At 36.7% G+C, this 18773-nt stretch overlaps 2 protein-coding genes and 1 long non-coding RNA gene across 4 annotated transcripts; 1 reads left to right on the top strand and 2 right to left on the bottom strand.

Moving 5' to 3' along the window:
* The first annotated feature begins 1909 nt into the window (after positions 1–1909).
* Positions 1910–4704, top strand: LOC113714470 (alcohol dehydrogenase 1). Its single transcript, XM_027238317.2, has 10 exons — positions 1910–2070; positions 2320–2456; positions 2593–2639; positions 2753–3078; positions 3182–3264; positions 3357–3432; positions 3617–3678; positions 3778–3873; positions 4066–4227; positions 4335–4704. The coding sequence occupies exons 1-10, from the start codon at positions 2034–2036 to the stop codon at positions 4449–4451; spliced, it is 1143 nt and encodes a 380-aa protein (XP_027094118.1). The 5' UTR covers positions 1910–2033; the 3' UTR covers positions 4452–4704.
* A 410-nt stretch (positions 4705–5114) lies between these two features.
* LOC140015654 (uncharacterized) lies at positions 5115–6912 on the bottom strand. The gene is made up of 2 exons (XR_011822286.1): positions 6772–6912; positions 5115–5277 (listed from the first exon to the last, which is right to left on the bottom strand). It is a non-coding gene; the product is annotated as an uncharacterized lncRNA (long non-coding RNA).
* Positions 6913–7233: 321 nt separating this feature from the next.
* Positions 7234–18682, bottom strand: LOC113714469 (putative transcription elongation factor SPT5 homolog 1). 2 transcript variants are annotated; one of them, XM_072068394.1, is made up of 22 exons: positions 18231–18682; positions 15108–15349; positions 14878–15024; positions 14567–14728; positions 14386–14469; positions 14126–14202; positions 13674–14031; positions 13417–13572; positions 13238–13335; positions 13121–13169; positions 12895–13050; positions 12668–12811; positions 12483–12579; positions 12042–12200; positions 11872–11920; positions 11703–11797; positions 11514–11592; positions 10230–10284; positions 10061–10148; positions 9805–9948; positions 8460–8560; positions 7234–7685 (listed from the first exon to the last, which is right to left on the bottom strand). In XM_072068394.1, the coding sequence occupies exons 1-22, from the start codon at positions 18541–18543 to the stop codon at positions 7434–7436; spliced, it is 3105 nt and encodes a 1034-aa protein (XP_071924495.1). In that variant the 5' UTR covers positions 18544–18682; the 3' UTR covers positions 7234–7433. The 2 variants fall into 2 exon arrangements, with proteins under 2 accessions (XP_071924495.1, XP_027094116.1); XM_027238315.2 differs by having other exon boundaries at positions 15108–15346.
* Between the last annotated feature and the right edge of the window lie 91 nt (positions 18683–18773).

Here is an 18773-nt window from a genome sequence, read left to right as displayed (position 1 = left end):
TTAATATACCTAAACTTGTCTCAACGCTGTTGAGTTAACTTAAGAGAGGATAAACATAGCACAAAAATAATGTTAAGAAGTAGGATTAATTTAATAGGGTTAGATATATGTCACATATATAAAATTTAAATTATGATTAATTATCATGCATTCAAATTAAATAATAGATACATTATCAATGTACAAGAAATAAATTGCTGCAAAACGAGCTTGAGGCATTTGACCAAGCGAAGGGGTGAGATATTGATGGGCTAAGGCGGTGGTCCAATCTGGTTTTCAAACAAGTCTTGACATTCTACTTCCTAAAAATAGGCATTCTTAATAGACTTTCTTAATTGCAATCTACTTTCCAAAAGGTGCTCGTGACGGTGATAGGCTAATAGGCTAAATAGCAACTCTTGACAGTTGCTGTCAAGCTGTCGCCTATCATATGTCTCTGTATTCCTGTTGACTGAACCTCCAAAATTGCAAAGTAGAGGACCCAAGTTTGATTGGGACTGGGGGCATAATGTCCGTCGTTATTGACAATCATTCAAAACGACCTAAAATGTTTTTTTAAATACTATATATATAATTATTCTATATTAATTACTTGTAAAATTTTATAACAAAGACATACTTATTATAATACATAGAGTTCATATAAACAGTAACAGAATATTAAACTCCCGTTGTAAGCATATACAATCAGTTAAAATGCTATCACATCTTGTTTAATAAATATTACGCTATTCTGAACGATTATCACTGGTAATTAATCATCTGTGCCTCGCGTCCCGTTGATTGGAAGCCACCCTTGCAAAGTGGATCCATAGAAATCTGAAGGGTAATTATCAAAAGTTACAATTCCTACAGATCAAAAACTTGAATAGATCTAATTCTATAAATCACGTGATCCAATTCTTATCATACCATTAGTTCTTGAATTGATGTGACAAAATTTAAATAGTAAAATGTATATAAATCGGATCTATCCAAGTGTTTACGAAACCATCAATAGCTTAAACCAACCACGTAGAAACTATCCACTAAATTCTCTATGCGGTTTTTGTATAGAATCTTCATTGAGCTTCTAACGGCGGGGCAATCTGAAATTCTTCTTTAAACAAACAGCAAGCAAGATGACTCTGTCCAATTTGACAATTCTTGCATACACACACACACACATATATATATATATATATATATATATATATATATGTATATATATTATTTTCTGTATTTTAACATCTTTGGAATTGTTTTACATAATCTTTTTTCTAATTCTTTTGCCACTTTTACACACACACACATATATATATATATATATATATATATATATATATATATATATATATATATGCCACTTTTACTATCGCAAGCCTTATTTGAAAAATCATTTTTTTACCTCACATAAATACATGAAATCGATATAGTATATTTTTTTTTTACAAAAAAACTTCAAAAAATAGCAATTTAATAGATTTTGTAATAGTTTTCTAAACTCCAAAAGTATTTGTAGTTTTCTGATAAAAAAGGAAAAAGATAAAATCAAAGTACCATAACAAAAGAGTAGAGAGCCCTCAACATCTCCATTTCAATTTCATAATTTCAGCATAAAATATTTTTACAACATTACAAGAAACAAAATGGATAAGCTTTTGGAAATTAAAAAAAAAAAAAAGGGTAATGGATAAAACCGGGAGCAAAACCAGACGCAAGATTACAAATACAGGCCACCAAAACCTAGGAACGGTTTCGGTTTCGCCTGTGGTTTTTTTGAAAACATTGACTACGGTGCTGACTAATAAAGCAAAGGTCCATTACAAGACAGTGGCAGCCCATGGAAAATGATAATACACAGTTTCCCCCGGGGGGGGGGGGGGGGGGGCGGGCCTGTTTTTAAATGCTTTTATCCATTGTATAAATACCCATCAGTTCATGTCAAAGGTCACCGGAAAACAAACGCAATACTTTACAGACAGAATAACGAAACACATTTTCAAAAGCAACCCGTTAAAGAGAAGAAGAAAAAGAAGAGGAAGAAAGAAGAGATGGCAAGCACTGCTGGACAGGTTATACGTTGCAAAGGTACAGTTTCCTTTAGCTTTTGAAGTAGCATGTGAGTTGATTTTTTTTTTTTTTTTTTTGTGGGAGAGTAAAGATGTGAGTTGATGCTATGTGTTAGTCCAAGGAAATTTTGTAGAGGACTTATTGCCTATTCATGGAATCTTTAGTTTACTAGATAGTGGATCAAATTTAGTTGTTTGTGAGGGGGGTTTAAGGAAGAATAATTGGTTCTTGGTTTGATTTTCATATTTATTTGGTGCGGGATTGCAGCTGCTATTGCATGGGAAGCAGGGAAGCCACTAGTCATTGAGGAAGTGGAGGTGGCACCTCCTCAGAAAATGGAGGTCCGGCTCAAGATTCTCTTCACTTCCCTCTGCCATACTGATGTTTATTTCTGGGAAGCGAAGGTAACAACAACAGTCACACACTTTTGCATAGTATATAATCAATGCAATGTGTCTTAAGTCAAATCAACCTGATGGATCATAGTGTCCTTTAGCAAATTTTGCTGATCTGAGGTTGCGTACTTTTCAATATTTTCAGGGCCAACACCCCGTGTTTCCTAGAATTCTCGGGCACGAGGCATCAGGGTATGTTAATGTTTGAGCCATGATTTCACTGATTCTCGTTATACTGTTACTCATATTCTGGTTTTAGGACTACATATGAGATGGATACTGACTGAATTTTTTTTGGCGATTAGGATTGTGGAGAGTGTAGGGGAAGGCGTGACAGAACTTCAGCCCGGAGACCATGTGCTCCCTGTTTTCACAGGGGAGTGTAAGGAATGTCGTCATTGCAAATCAGAAGAAAGTAACATGTGTGATCTCCTCAGGATCAACACAGACAGGGGTGTGATGCTTAATGATGGGAAATCAAGGTTCTCAATTAATGGGAAACCAATTTATCATTTTGTTGGGACTTCCACATTTAGCGAGTACACTGTGGTCCATGTTGGTTGTCTAGCCAAAATCAATCCCCTTGCTCCTCTTGACAAAGTTTGTGTCTTGAGTTGTGGAATCTCCACAGGTATGAGAATTTGAATTGAAAACTGGATTCCCCTAGTTCAAAGTTTTTAATGCTGGATGATTAATGTTCTGATGCCTGTGTTTTCGGTGCCCTTCTATTTTAGGCCTTGGTGCTACTTTGAATGTTGCTAAACCTAGAAGGGGATCATCAGTGGCAGTTTTCGGTTTGGGGGCTGTTGGCCTTGCTGTGAGTTTTCGAACTGGAAATCGAAATTTAGCTTTCATTCTGCCCAAATTTCCAAATGAGTAACTGTTCTTGTTGCAATTCTACTTGATCAGGCTGCAGAAGGGGCTAGAATAGCAGGTGCCTCAAGAATCATAGGAATCGATCTGCTTCCTGACAGATTTGAACAAGGTTAGCCATCTTTCTGATCATTCAGTTAGAATCATACTCAGACCTTGCATTCAGTTGATTCAAGCTAAATGGATCACTCTGTATTCATTGACCATAGGTCTTAATAAGTGGTTTTTTCCCCGTTTTCTTCCTCAAGTGCAATTTAGTTCAATGGTTAATAATGAGGTTTCTGTCTTGAATGCAGCAAAGAAGTTTGGGGTGAATGAATTTGTAAATCCAAAAGATTACCCTAAACCAGTTCAAGAGGTTTGTTCTTGGTGACATTTCAATCGTGGGTTGCAGTTGCATCCTGAGCCTCCACTTAATACATTTCCAAAGCACTAACATACTCTTCAACATTACTAGGTAATTGCTGAGATGACTGATGGAGGAGTGGATAGAAGTGTGGAGTGTACAGGAAACGTCAATGCCATGATCTCAGCCTTTGAATGCGTGCATGATGTAATTTCCTATCCTCTTCCCCTCTTTTAGCCTACTATATTCAAGAATTTCTATGAAATGTACGTTTCTGCACTGAAACGTACTAAGATTAAAAAGCAAACAAAGAATCAAAGGGATCCCAGGTTCAGTCGTCAACTGCAATATTTGTAGGCCTTCTAAACAGACTAATTACTATGAAACCTTCCATGTCAGGGCTGGGGAGTTGCTGTTCTTGTTGGTGTTCCACATAAAGATGCTGTCTTCCAGACTCATCCCATGAATGTCTTGAATGAGAGGACTCTCAAAGGAACCTTCTTTGGAAACTATAAACCTCGTTCTGACCTTCCGTCTGTTGTTGAAAAATACATGAACAAAGTAAGTCCGCAGATGTTTTTTTTTCAAGTTCAATATCTGCTTTGGTTTGGAAGAGACTATGCGTATTGAAAGTGGAGCTTCTAATAACCGTCTCTCCCTTTTTGTAGGAACTTGAATTGGAGAAATTTATCACTCATGAAGTAACATTTTCTGAGATCAACAAGGCTTTTGAGTACATGCTCAAGGGAGAAGGCTTGCGATGCCTAATCCGTATGGAGGAGTAAAGAAGAAGAACCAAATGCTTTTAATGAAGCTGCTATTACTACCTGCGACTTTTACCAAATCCCTTTACTTGAAGCTTTAAATTGTTCATATCATAATTATCAGTCAGATAGTTAAAATTCTCCCAAGTTGAAGTTGACGTTCTGTATTTTGTCCTAAGATCAAGCCCTTTTCATGTGACTACGTACTGCCTTTTCTTTTCCTTCTTTTGTTGCCCAAGTAAATTATATATTTGCACAATTATCTTTGGAGGAATGGATGGTTTTCTACGTCTTCTTTTAGTGTAATTCCTCCACAAGCTGTCTGAAGCTTTTGAAACTTGTCGGGATGATCAATGGAATTCGAGTAAATAGGAAGATTGAAGTTAAGGCCGGCCCTGATAACATCAACTATCTAGTTCAATGATAGGCTTCTATAGGCTATCAAGGCAGGACTTCAATTTTTGCTCATGCAGCCGCCTGTGTTTTTTCCTTTGTTCGGAAGAAATTTCCTTCGTAAACTAAAAGAGAGAGAGAGAGAGAGATTGAACCTTGCATAATAAAACAAGCAATGAATGATTAATCCTTCATGTCAACCGCTACCAATCAGGCTTCTTGGTGGCTTGGGACCTCAGCTTTGTTTCAAGCAGTAAGTTGATGCAATAGCAAGTCTTGTCATCCAAGTGATAAGATTCAATAGCAAGTCTTGTCCAGAATTATTCAACGGAACTTGAAATTTCATAACTGAATTTGCAATTCAATTAGCAAACTTATCATTCTGTCTACGGACTTGGAAGTCTCTACAGCATTTTCCCTCGAGAAGAAACGTCAATGGCTTAGCAGCAGTTCTCTGCATACGAGAAGTAAAAGGTTTAAAGCCAAAGATGGATCATGTACACTGTAGAATGTGAACTGTCCAAAGATTTCTACCCAAGGTACACCGACAACCTATCTTGGTGCAGAATTATTAGATACAGCAACAGGGTTAGTAGAAATGTTCGTTATTAACATGGTGTACAAGATGCTTTGGACTTGAAAGCTCACAATATACAACTTGTGAGATCTTCAGGCATGCAATTCTTCCCACCCCAACTCAGAAATATTAGCAAGGACCTTTCCTGCCACTACTTTCTCCCGTGAATACTTCACCTATAACTTTGCTTCACTGAATTTTCTTTTTATTACTTCAACGTCATCATGAATTACATTTCTAGCTCTATGATTGAAGATAGTCTTACTCCGCTACACTTGGGGTCGTTTGGCTCATGGAATGACACGAGATTGAATTAATCATCTTATGTTATCCCATGTTTAGTTGGATTTTACACATGGGATAACACATCCCAACTAATCGAATTAATCCTCTATTCATGAGATAAAATAATTCCATGGGGAGGTGTTATTAGTTATTCAGGGATAACTATGAGATAGGATGATGAAATTTTAGACTAATTTATCCTTACAAATAATATAAAATTTATACTCTCATAATTATATAACCTTACCCTTACACGATAAGACAATATAAATAGACTAATTTGCCCCAAAGTTTTTTTGACTAATTTGACCATACTACTAACATAACAATATTTGGACTAATTTGCTTTTATGAATGATACAAATTCGTACTGAATATTATATAATCATACTCTCACACAATAATATGATAATAAACGTACTAATTTGCCCCTACTAATTATATTAAAAATTTTAACTAATTTACTCCTATTCATTATTTTAAGTTTTTGACAAATTTACCCCTATTAATTACTTTAAATTTTTTTTTCTAATTTGCTCCTACTTACATCATAATAAAAGGACTACATTGCCCTTACTAACCTTACTTTCTTAATCAAATTTTATATAATTTCAAGCTTAACCCAAAGAAAAATATTCTATTGGCTTGAGTTTGGCTCATTTAGAACTTTTAAATGGGTTGAATTTTATTCAATTTAATCCTAACTTAGTTAAAACTCGGCTCATTATTTAATTAAATTTAAAATTTAGATTCAAAAACTAAGTTGAAACCTATTTTTAAGGGTTGAATTTGAGTGAATGCAAATTTTTTTCCTATATCTAAGCCGTTGATTTACTTTATAATTCTAAAGTTGCAGATTATTTTATTTTAATAAAATTTATAAATTATTTTACTAAAACGATTCTACAAATTAAGGGATATTTTGGTTATTAAAATAATAATCCTATCTCACCCAATCTCCAACCAATACAAGATAAAATTATTCTTCAATATATCCTATCCAATATAGAATCAATCAAACACTAGATAATTTGAATTATTAATTCGAGAATGATTCAACTCAGGATTAATAATCCGAAATCCTACCTCATCTGGTCCATGAATCAAATGAGCCCCTAGTCTGGATGGAATTATTCGAAGATGGAAGAAGAGGAAATAGCAGTTGTTTCTTTTCTTTCAAAATATCAAGTCAGGAATGAAGTGACACATGCTGTTTAGTGAATCCTGACAATTCCCTCTCCCGACTGGAATTGGAAACTTGGAAGGTACAAACTTTGCCTTTGCTCCCCTCGCTCCTCTCTTCCTCTGCAAAAGCCACTCTGGAAAATGCCTCCAGTCTCCCCTAAGGTTGTCTAGTCGTGGACCTTTACATAATCAAACGATGAAACGTCTAAAGCAGTACAAACTGGTCCAAAGGAAAATGTCAAAAACCGAGCAAAAGCTTTCGCTGGGCTAGTTATATTCATTTATTTCTCCTCTATTACAATGCATGAGAGAATTGGCAGGAAAATGACGGTGAATATGCAGTCAAATTGATACGAAGCAACGGAGCCTGAAGCAAAAATTTGATTGCAAAATTACAAGTTTGGGGGAAGCGATTGGGGAAGAACCTGTATAAAAATACTGAAGATATGATTTTGTTTTTCCTTATTTTTGAATTTTTCCTCTGTTTAGAAGAATAAACAAAAACAAAAGCCTTGACGCATCATAAATATACACCATACTTACAAAACGATACACAAGGCAATCTACTCTTTAACATGTGGAAGCTTGGCCAGAATGTCCAAGTCTAAGATCTTCACATCAAAGGTAATATCCAACTTGACAATGCCATCAGTACCATCAATACCAATGAGCTTCCCGGTAGCCCCACGATGAGTACCTCCCATGATCTTTATTTTGTCAGACTTCCTTGGTGCAACAACCTCTACCTCATTCGTAAGGACAGTGATTGTTTCACCACTGCCACTTGATCCCAGCGCAACCCGACATGAACCATCCTGAACCAGGACAAACACCTCAAAATAAATTCAAACAATCCTAAACCAAAATATAAAGAGATGCGGTCACAAGTAAATTTTGCAATGAACTTCTCAACCCCAGAAAGCAAATTTGTGGTTATAGAAATACATCAACGTAGTAAGTCAGCAAGTCTCCCACAATATAGTTGATCAGATAGTGAAGTCCCTTGAAAAATTTTACTATTACTGATGCTCAGAAATAAGGCGCACAACTTTTATAGAAGTGCAGGTTAAAACGAAGCTATTCCAGCTGTAAAGCCACACAAACTACATTAACAAACATCCAGTTGTGCCTTGAACCCAATGCCCCTAATAGGGTTTAAAGCATTCCTGTGCCACCACACTACCTACTTCACTCAGCAAGGCTTGCTCTCAAGCTGGAAACCATACAGGCTTTTGCATACATTCATGGTAAAAGTCATTCTAATTTTGATGTTAATTAAACCTATTCTTTCCTCAATGAATTATGAGAAGCCCCTGATTCAACCCTCGCCCTCCTGAATTCTAAATTCATTATATATTCCTAAGCATTTATGAAGTCCTCTTTCCAGGAAGCTCCATAAACCCCCAACATAGAATGTTTTACAGAACCACCAAGAAAACAATCACATAAAACCTTCACACTAACATAATGGCAGGTGCAACATGAAAACTGCAAAAAGTTTCAGCCTTTGTGAAGAATTCAGTCTCAGCTCCAGACAAACAGCAAATGATAAAGAAACATATTTAGCCTCTTATATATTATACACATACCGGAAGCACCTCCCGTACAACTCCAATATCACCATCTTCACCAGGCCTACGCACATTGACCAGGATATCAGGCAAAAGCCACGGCCCTTCATTGTCCCCACCTGAAATTGTATGTCCATCATCATACCAAAGTAAATTTTGATCAGAGGGAAGAAAAGAAGTAGAAGTGAACTAGCAACTGAACATAAACGTAGAAAAGAATTCATATATACATTATAAAAATCGTCAAAGCAGGAATCAGTTAATGAAACTCATGAAACTACGGGTACTTGTATAATAAGCAGACATTAGAAATCACAGCCAAAGTACACAATCGCTAAAATCTGTAAAAACACATAAAGCATGAAAAGACTCTGCAGGATTTTGAATATTCAAAATATCAATAGTCATTAGTAGCAGCTACCTATTTTATGCAGTTGAATATCTTGGTTCACATACTACAAGTCAATAACATTGGATACTTAGAACAAAATTTTGAGGGACTGTGTTCTACATCCCAAACTTAAATATCATGAAAAAAAAAACTCTTCATGAGAACTATTGTAACTTAATTCATACCAGTTTAAAAATGTTTTGATGGTGTGTAAATTTTGCAGTAGACATGCCTATACAACATTATCTAAGTCTGTTTAGAGTCCTTTTTTCAGAAGATAAGTCCGTTCATTCCTCAGATATGATTCCTTTCTGAACTCTTTAAGGATCAAACTAGCACCTGGAAAAAGATCAATGTACTACGCTTTATACACTAAGGCCCTGTTTGATAACCCAATTCAGCACTTAATGAATTCAGATCTTAATATGTTCAAACGCGTTTGATAACCAAAAATTGAACATCTGAATTAATTAAGTGGCACTTAATTTCCCAGGCAAAAATTGCTCCCAAAATTAAGTGATAAGCTATTCACTTATCACTGAATGTGATATACACTCAAATATATTAGATTTAATACTTAACAATTTAATAATTTAATGGATTCAGACTTCAGATTTCAGACTTCAATTTTATCAAATGCACCCTAAAACTTTGTAAGAGGAAAAAATTGGAAAATGGAGGTATCTTGGACATTCATACTTAATATTATTCAGTCTACAATTGTTATAGGGTGAACCACAGAGGATAAAAGCACCCCAATCTGCTTTCAGTACAATGGTATCCAATTTAGATATCCCTTGACTCATGGTTTCATAAAGTTATTGCCACCTCATCCTTATAGATTTAAAATATAGTCTAAATTTGAGAACCATGTTGGTCATCACAAAATACAATGATCCTAATTTACCAATGTGTGTGTGTGTGTGTGTGTGTGTACCTAATGAGTATATAAAGAGGAATAAAAAGACAGACCTACTACAGGCGACATCATGTCTAAACCGCCACTGCCCGGTGTCATTGGTTGCCCACCAGGGGTACCAGGCAAATATGCAGAACTTGGTGTCATTGGTGGCTGCCCACCAGGAGTTGATGGTAGGTAAGGGCTTGGAGCATTTGCTGCCAAGTAAAGACAACACGTAGAGTCATATAAAGGAAATCCAAAAATATACATTTGGAAATCCAAATTCCAGACAACTGCAACTCAAATCACAAGTTTCACAAGAATTACCATAGGCTGGATTACTATCCCTTGGTGTCCCAGCATCACCGTAACCAGGAGTAGGAGCTTCATAAGTTCTTGATGGAGGACTTCCAGGCTGAACCAACAAAAATGGATTTCCATAAGCAATTAGTTAACAAGCAGTAAATTGAATGAGAATCGCAAGAGCAGTTCATACCTGATATTGCGGACTACTGCCCCATGAAGCAGGGTTTCCATCCTCCCAATCGTCCCTAATATAACCATTTCACAAAAACATCAGCATCACGATCATTTATAGAGATGACATTGTACACATCCAAATTTAAGACCCTTGCTATGTGAATTCTCCCATATTTCCAGTCTCAAGTTCCAAACAACAGGCAATATCACATACTTTGAATAGAAATCTGTTAAAGTCATCAAGGGGACTGTTTCATGAATTATTTACTTCCTGACAGTTTGCCCTGCAGGTAGACATATACTGACACAAAGATAACTTGGGCCTGTTTGCATAAATTCTTTTATGTTTACACGTATGTCCAAATAACTTGAAACTAAACATGATGTTGTAATCCTTGACCTTCTCACTGTCAAAGAATTTGGACAATAGCTTAGACGTTTATTCATCCACTCGCCAACTTTCACTACATGCTGCCTTAAAAAAAACTTTCACTAAATGCTGAAATTAACCTTTTCTCTTTTGTTCTTCTCTCCTTGTCAGTCTGAAAAATTGCTTTTTTCCAACAAATCTAGAAATAAGAACTTTACAACAACACGAAAATATATATAGATGCACCTATTTTCATAGGGTAAATTTTCCTTCATGATCAACCAGAACTGAATAAATGGAAAGTGATTAGGCAGGTAAAACTACGAAAAAAGGGGATGGTTAATAGATAATTCTGAGAGTAATCGAGATCATGGTCTTAATTTCAATTTTGCCAAAAAGTCAAGTATTAGAGTATTGCAATTTACATGATACAAAAGAACTTATATCAAGGAATACATGATTATGATCAGTGGGAAGCTCAAATTTAATCTTCAGCCTAGCTCAACTAGGCATAACAGGTTGTCACAAAAAGAAGAAACTCTGCTAGCGGTGGAATTTCATGGGCTTAAGGATATTTAGTAAAAGATTCAAGTACCTATATTTCATAATAGTAGAAACCTTCTTCAAAGGTAAACATGATCATGATATCCAAGAAGCCAAATTCAGCATTTGAGCTTGAGCTCAATGTGGAAGTTCAAGCAATTGGTTGTTGAATTAAATAGAGCCAAGCTCGAGTTAACGTCTATCAATTAGATATTTTGACTACAATTGTATTTTAGACGTTAACTCATCTGTGCATACAATTAGGTATTTTGACTACAGTTGAGCTAGGTAACCAAGCTACCAGCTTAACTCAGCTTTGATGCACTCTAAATGCAAATAAATCCCCAAAAAATGAAAGAAAATGGGCATTATAAAATAGAAAAGCACCTAGGTGGACTCATTGGTGTATATGGATTCCATGCTCTGTCACGCATAGGTGTCCTCATGCCATCATGAACTGGTGTAGCTGTAGCAAATCAGGAAACAACAAAACCATTTACACAAAATATTTGGCAGTAAGTTACTATATCACTAATTAAAACCTTCAACTAGTGATATATAGAAACAGCGGAGTACCTCCGGGATCTCTCATAGGAGTCATATATGGACGTAGCGGAGTACGAGAAGGATGTACTGGGGTCTCACTTCCCATACCAAATCTAGATTTTTCCCTGACAAAAGAAACCACTCATAAATCTTCATGCTCCAAACAGATTGAAATAAATAGCAATGTAAATATATTTACCGGAATGGTGTTGAAACATTCACATTATCAGTTATTTGATCACGATTAACTGCATGTAAAATTTAGGTGAGTAAAAGGCAAGAAACCCAATAATAAAAAGTACATACAGGGACAGGTCTCTCAAAAACATTTTAAAGAGAGAGAGAGAGAGAGAGCAAAGAAACACTTGCCCGTAACTATCCTCATCTGGGCCTCGAGCTCAACTCGGAGAGCATTTCCTTTAACCTCTTTAACAATCCCATTACACCCCTTGTGAGGACCCATACGAATTTTAATAATAGCACCAACCAAATTGTCGTGCCCTCTTCCACCTCTAAATCTTCCTGCAGCTGTAAATTAAGAGCCTCATAAGGGTTACAAATAAAAGCTCGGCAATAGACGATAGAAGCCATATAGACCTGGCATTAAGAAATATAAAATAGTATACTCTCATAGCCAAAGCAAAAATAAGGAAATCAAGTATAAATATCCAAAAAGGCGGGACACCAAAAGAGGAGGAAAACCTAATCAACAACAATCACAGCACTAATGTCCAGTAGCTAACTTTTGAAGAGAAGGAGACAACATAACCAACAACACAATCAGAGCACTAAAAGCAACTTGTAACATACAATTTACAGGTGGACCGCCTCTAGGTGATCTCATTGGAGATAGGGGAGCACGAGGAGGTGCTCCAAATTTGGTGAATTTTGAATGCAAGGAGCCACCCTAAAAACAGTAACAGCGAGAATTAATTAATTATAGAATGCATTAACATTAGTAAACAACTAGTCACAAAGATATGCAACCCACATACATTTCTGTCAACATTTGCTCGTGATCCACCAACCAGCACACAGGATTGAGCTTTGGCACAAATAAAGCCAGCATGCTCAAGGTGATGCCGGTCGTAAACAAACAAAATCCCTTTGTAAATATGTTCAACAGGGCCTTGTTTTCCCTAAAGAATGGAAAGAATAGCAAAACTGTCAATCCCCAAAACCTTGCTTCAAAAGACAACCAACAAGAGGTTGAAATTCTCACTTTACAGGGGCCCTCGAGAATTTTCACTACATCTTTTACTGATAATCGGTTCCCATTTCGATCTTGTGTTCCATTATTTTTTCTGTCAAGCTTAAATTTGATCTCTCTTAGCCTCACAAGTGCTACCTCTGGCTTCTCCGGAACCCCTTTAAGGACCTGAAATTAATACCCCATTAATCATCATAACTTCAACAGAGTCATTCTTGACTCAAAGGTAAATGCTCACCTGGAATGCTTCACTCTCGACACGTATAATTACACCAAAACTCATATCACTGCATTAACATACAAGAATTAGAACTAAATTGATATTGACAACATCCAAACAAATAAAAGGACTTACTCCAACTGCACAAGGTCATGGAGCTCATATTCTCCAATTCGAGTAACACCAGTTGTTACTTCAGAGCTCTCGACAATGTTATCAGCAAATACGCGAAGCTGAACAGAATCAGATGACAAAGTTATAGAACCCTTCTTTAGAGAAGCAAACTTTAAAACAACTGAGAGGGAATAACTTACAAGCTCCTTAGTGGTGTCAGATACTATATTTACTACATGTCCCTCAACAGAAACGACCATACCAGTTGCACCTTCTGTGGCTCCAGCTACAACCTTGACATGATTTCCAGGCTCGAAGTACTTGCAAAGCTCTCTGTCACCTATAGCAAGAGTTGCCTGCAAAGTAGAATACAGCAAGAGTGGAACACATTATCCATTTTCAACTTATATACACGTATGCTATAAAAGGACATCCAACAACAATAGCCTGTCTTTACCGGGAGACCCTTCTCATTTGGTTTTATGTGCACTGTATCTTCCTCAACTTTCTCAACCCATCCCTTCAAATTCTTCAGATCGCCTTTGACAACAATAACTCGGTCACCTTTCATGAAATGTCCCTTTTTCCTGTTTGCAAAAAGTGTGGACAAACTAGCTACATCACCATCCCCGTTCTCACTAGGTTGCCGAAATTTCTCAAGCTCATCAAATGTTGGTTGTATGTTCTGAGTGCTAATTGATTTCATGGAAAAAGATTTGTATAGGAAGCCATCCTTGAACATCATGCCCCCAATATTTTCAAAATAATCTCCAGTCATCGGATCCCTTCTACGCTCCACTCGTATGTGTAATTCTCTAGACACAAAACAAAGATCAACAGTCATGTTAGATGAGCACTAAACTACTCTTTAACTCTCTGTTTTTCACAATTATCTTACTGCCAAAGTACCTGGCCTCGTCCATATTCATAAAACGTGGAGGCGGATTAAATGTTTTGTTCTTTTTCTTTGGAACTTCTCTTCCTTCCTGAATTGTAAATTGTTTCATCAATACAAGAGCCACTCAAACAATAGCACTTCCATAGGTTGCAAGGGCAACAAATTTCTAATACTAATTAGAGCAAACTGGACATCGGAACATGTCTGACTAGTTCGTGGAGGTCCAACCTACTAACACAAGCTAGTAACAAGCAAAATACACAGTACCAACCAGCTTAGCTGCCAAGGCTGGCAAGTCAATCCGTGGGATTAACTTCAAAGTAACTTTCTGCCGCACATTATCCACGTCTACAACCTTCAAAGCAAATAGCTTAAAGTAAGAGAAAGAAAAGACCAAATGGAACAGAAGCATAACAAAATAACACATGCAAATGGCAAAAAAGCTTACATACCTTGGCAAGGTCTCCTTTATATGTTCCTGTCTTCATTCTCACCCATGTGTCCCTGGAAATATCAACAGCTTTACTTTCAACTGAAAGAACATCAGTCATCTCCTTGATTGGAACAAGCATTATTTTTGCTGAAGCAAAAATATTCCGCATACCCTTGATTGCCTGTTCCATATAACCAAAAAAGAGTCTCAATAGAATTCAACAGGTAACACAAGACTTCACATCCAATCCAATGGAAACCCAAAACTGACACAATTGGATCTCAATTATAGACAACATAGCCATCAAAAAGTACCAGGTAAACTGCATACCTCCTTCACATGGGCTTCTTTGTCCGCTTCAATGTAAATGTAGTTCTTAAGGTGATCAAGAGCTACAACGGATCTAATTTGCAACTCAGGCCCTTTATCAATAGCCTTTTGCATAAGGCAAACTGCAACTTCCCTTTCACGACCAATCTGCCAAAAAAATATTGCAAGAACATTATGTACCAGCCCCAAATACTTATTACCGATTGGAAAAACTGTCTTTACTATCTTACCGCACATTTCACCATCCATAACTTGGGATCCCTGACAGATGGTAAAAGAGCTTGTTGTTCAACTTCTGTTGCCTCATCATCATATTCAACCTCTCGCCTACCATATCTTTCATGAATAGTCCTCTCAAGGGCCTCAAAATCCTCTTGATCCTCCTCCCGATGAAGCAGTGGGCGACGATGCATCCTTCTACCCTCATCATCTTCATCAGGTAGCTCGGCTCCAGTATCGACTATAAAGTCTACTATGAAAATCAATCATGTAAGCACTAAAAGAAGAGCAGTCAACTGTACGGTTGGAATACACAAGATCTTGTGCTGAGAAACAGTGGGCTAAATCATACAAGCAATTTAAGAAGCATAAAATCCTTGGCTCTTCAAATAATAATGTCAGGAGAACAGTGGGATAAATCATACAAGCAATTTAAGAAGCATTAAATCCTTGGCTTTTCAAATAATAACATTAGAACTACGAATTCTTCCTGAGTAGGACATCCAGTTTTGCAATTACTATAGAGAATGAAATAATGATGCCAGAAACATGATTGGACAAAGTAGAAAGCAAATATACTCAAGCACAGAAGAAAGCAGTCAGCCAGACTTATTGATCATGACAAAGAAAAAATAATTTGATTGCCTATTTACCCCTTTTGAGTAAACAACTGAGCGAAGTATCCTAAAAGTAGAACTTAAGACACGTTCACCCTTCTTACAGTAAATAAAACAAACATGAAGGTTTCCAAAAAGCCACCCTGGTGGAAAAATTGGCTGAACTCTTTGTAGGCATGTTCTCTTTAGGGTTTTATAGGAGAAAAGGAAAGATTAAATTCCAAGTAAGAGGACTCCCACAGAGATGGCCAGCAAACACCAATGACGAGTATCATCATTACAGAAAGCACAACCAAATACATTGACTAAAAATTGTTTTCTAATGAGTTCTAGGAAGCACAATCTAAATCTACATACACATGCTCTGTCAGCAAAGATAACCCTATTGCAAGAAAGCAGCTCATCACGCAATGCAAAAACTTCTTAATTATTCGGTAAGCAAGTGATATAAAAAGGCTCTAATAAAAAAGCTTAACATTATTGAAGAAACTATCCAGTCTAGTTAATTATAGACATTATGAGACTAATGTCTATAGATGGCAGCTGTAATGTTTGGTATAAAGTGTTTTTAATACTTTAAAATTTGTGTAGAACATAAACTTGCATCAAGACAAACTAGAATAATCTTTTTATGTACAAAAGTACAAGTGATAAATGCAACCACCTATCTGGAGTACATCTTTGAGAGCTTTAGGACCCTGAATTCCAGAAAACAATTCTCTACGTATCCACAACCCTTCCTCTTAGAACTTTCAAAAGGCCAAGAATTAGCAAAGGAATCCACAATATTCCACACCACTTTTGCGGAATTTCACTCTTCAACTTTGATCACTTCACGTATTATGTCCCAATTTTAAGGTGAAATGGTCCAAATATTATCCAATGAATTAAAGCCAACAGTTTGATGGCATAGGCACCAGTATAGCATCGTGAATTCAGTTCAATGAACCATTCATAAACATTCAAACCCTTATTTCACTTCAGTCAATAACACGTAACTAGAAAATCAACTAGCTGGCGTATTCACGAACAAGAGCACAAAAAATTAGGCATAAAAAACAATACATGTCATTTGGCATACCCTAACGGAGTACAAGTACTGATAGCCTTGATAACCTAAGTTAGGTGCATCTCTGGGGGGAACCTATTGGGCGAATACCTAGTTGAGATGCAATAGCAAGTATGTACTTCAATAAGGCATTTTTAGCGAAAATCCAATTTAAAAAAGGCTTGTTTAGCCTATTTCATCCTAAAAGTTGCCAGGTTTATTCACCAAGATTAGATTAACTAAGAAAGGACACATAGAATACGGTAAAAGTTGCATATAATCAGCAAGAATACATATGAATAACCATTGTGCATAACCCCTAGAAGATTGACAATTTGCAATGAGTCAACACCAGATGCACGCATCTGGCACATAACAAGATAGAACTAACTACAAATTGAGGTCTCAAATATTGTTTTTATAAGTATTGAGCGGACATGCTTTACACTTGAATTTGGATGTGCTGAGATCATTCTGTAAAGTTTGGTTTGGAACTTTAATGAGGTGAAGAAACAGAATCTGTCCAACTTAAACCCACATTGCAGTCATCCTACGTTCTGGAGGAAAGGCAATTCATGGACAGCACACTCAGAGAAAGCTCACATATTCCTCTCTCCATCTTTATTCAATTGACAAATTTTTTACCCACATCCACTCATTGAGATTCATACATCAAGTTTCAAAATGTTGTAAAGTGCTTTCTCAGAAAAGCCAACAGTATAGTGATAAGCTGGAAGACAGCAATGCAAGACACTACATTGGCTTTCCAGTGTACCAGAGAACAAATTTTAAATTTCTAAGCCGAGATCCTAAGCTGCTAATAGTCTTTTTCACTGCGATTGTATTTCAGACTCCCAGGACAAATGTTCAGACCTTATTTCAACCTACCAACAACAAAGCGTTTAGGTATAAACATTTGACCAGTCCACTAACCAGCCTAATCTCAATCAACTACAAGTACCATTTCATCCATAGATGCAGATCCTCAAAAAACCACCAAAATTTTTGTGCCCCATTTTAATCCATTGCCGAAGATCCTCAAAAACCATCCAAAAATTTTATGAGATCAATTTCAAGAAAAAGGATAGACCCAAAGGGAAAAAAATAAAATTTTGGATGGACAATTGACATCATCAACCCGTATAAAACTCATGCTATAAAACTCATGCACACTGTTCTCCTACAATTCATTTCACAACTTATTAGACACTTCACCTACAGATCATGTATCAAACCATGCAACATATTGTTATTCATAAAAAAAAAATCCTAGGGCTTAAAAATTTATCCAACGTTTCCACCGAATTTCACCACTTAAATTAGAACTTAATCACATAAGCCCACACAAATATTCCGCAAAACAGTAACTGTAAATTCCGACAGTTAGTCGAGGTGGAAGATACGTATAATTAAGTAAATTTCAAATATTAGTAAGAATTCACACAAAATAAATTGAATAAGATTCTGACCATCTTCGCCTTCTTCCTCCTCTTCTTCCTCATCAGTATCAACTTGAGCTTCAAGTTCAAAAAAATGCGACCCCGACCTCTTCTTTGCCTTTCTCTTTCCACCGCCGCCGCCATAATCCTCATCATCATCGTCTTCCTCCTCTTCCTCATCATCTTCCTCCGCCAAATCATCAATAAAATCCGATCTCCGCCGTTTTTTCCCGGCCTTTCCTCCATCATATTCTTCCTCTTCGTCCTCGTACTCCTCTTCCACATCCTCATCCTCCTCCGGCTCCATCTCGTCGTCGTACTCCTCTTCTCGTCTTCGCGGCATCGTAAATCTCACTTCGTAATTCTCCTTACAACTGCAATTAAGCTCTTCTTAATTCTTGATTGTGTCGGTCGCTGATTGGAAAGATGGAGATTTGTGAAACCCTATATGGAAAAATTGGGGATTTTGAAGAGAGAGAGAGAGAGAGAGAGAGTGGAGTGTGTTGTTCTTGTGAATTTATGAGGACGGTGAGGGGTGGAGGGAGTTGGGTTGAGCTACCACATTGTGGGTTG

This window comes from Coffea arabica, chromosome 10c (assembly GCF_036785885.1).
Source record: "Coffea arabica cultivar ET-39 chromosome 10c, Coffea Arabica ET-39 HiFi, whole genome shotgun sequence".
Classification (NCBI taxonomy): Eukaryota; Viridiplantae; Streptophyta; class Magnoliopsida; order Gentianales; family Rubiaceae; genus Coffea; species Coffea arabica.
This window is presented reverse-complemented; position numbering and strand designations above follow the sequence as displayed.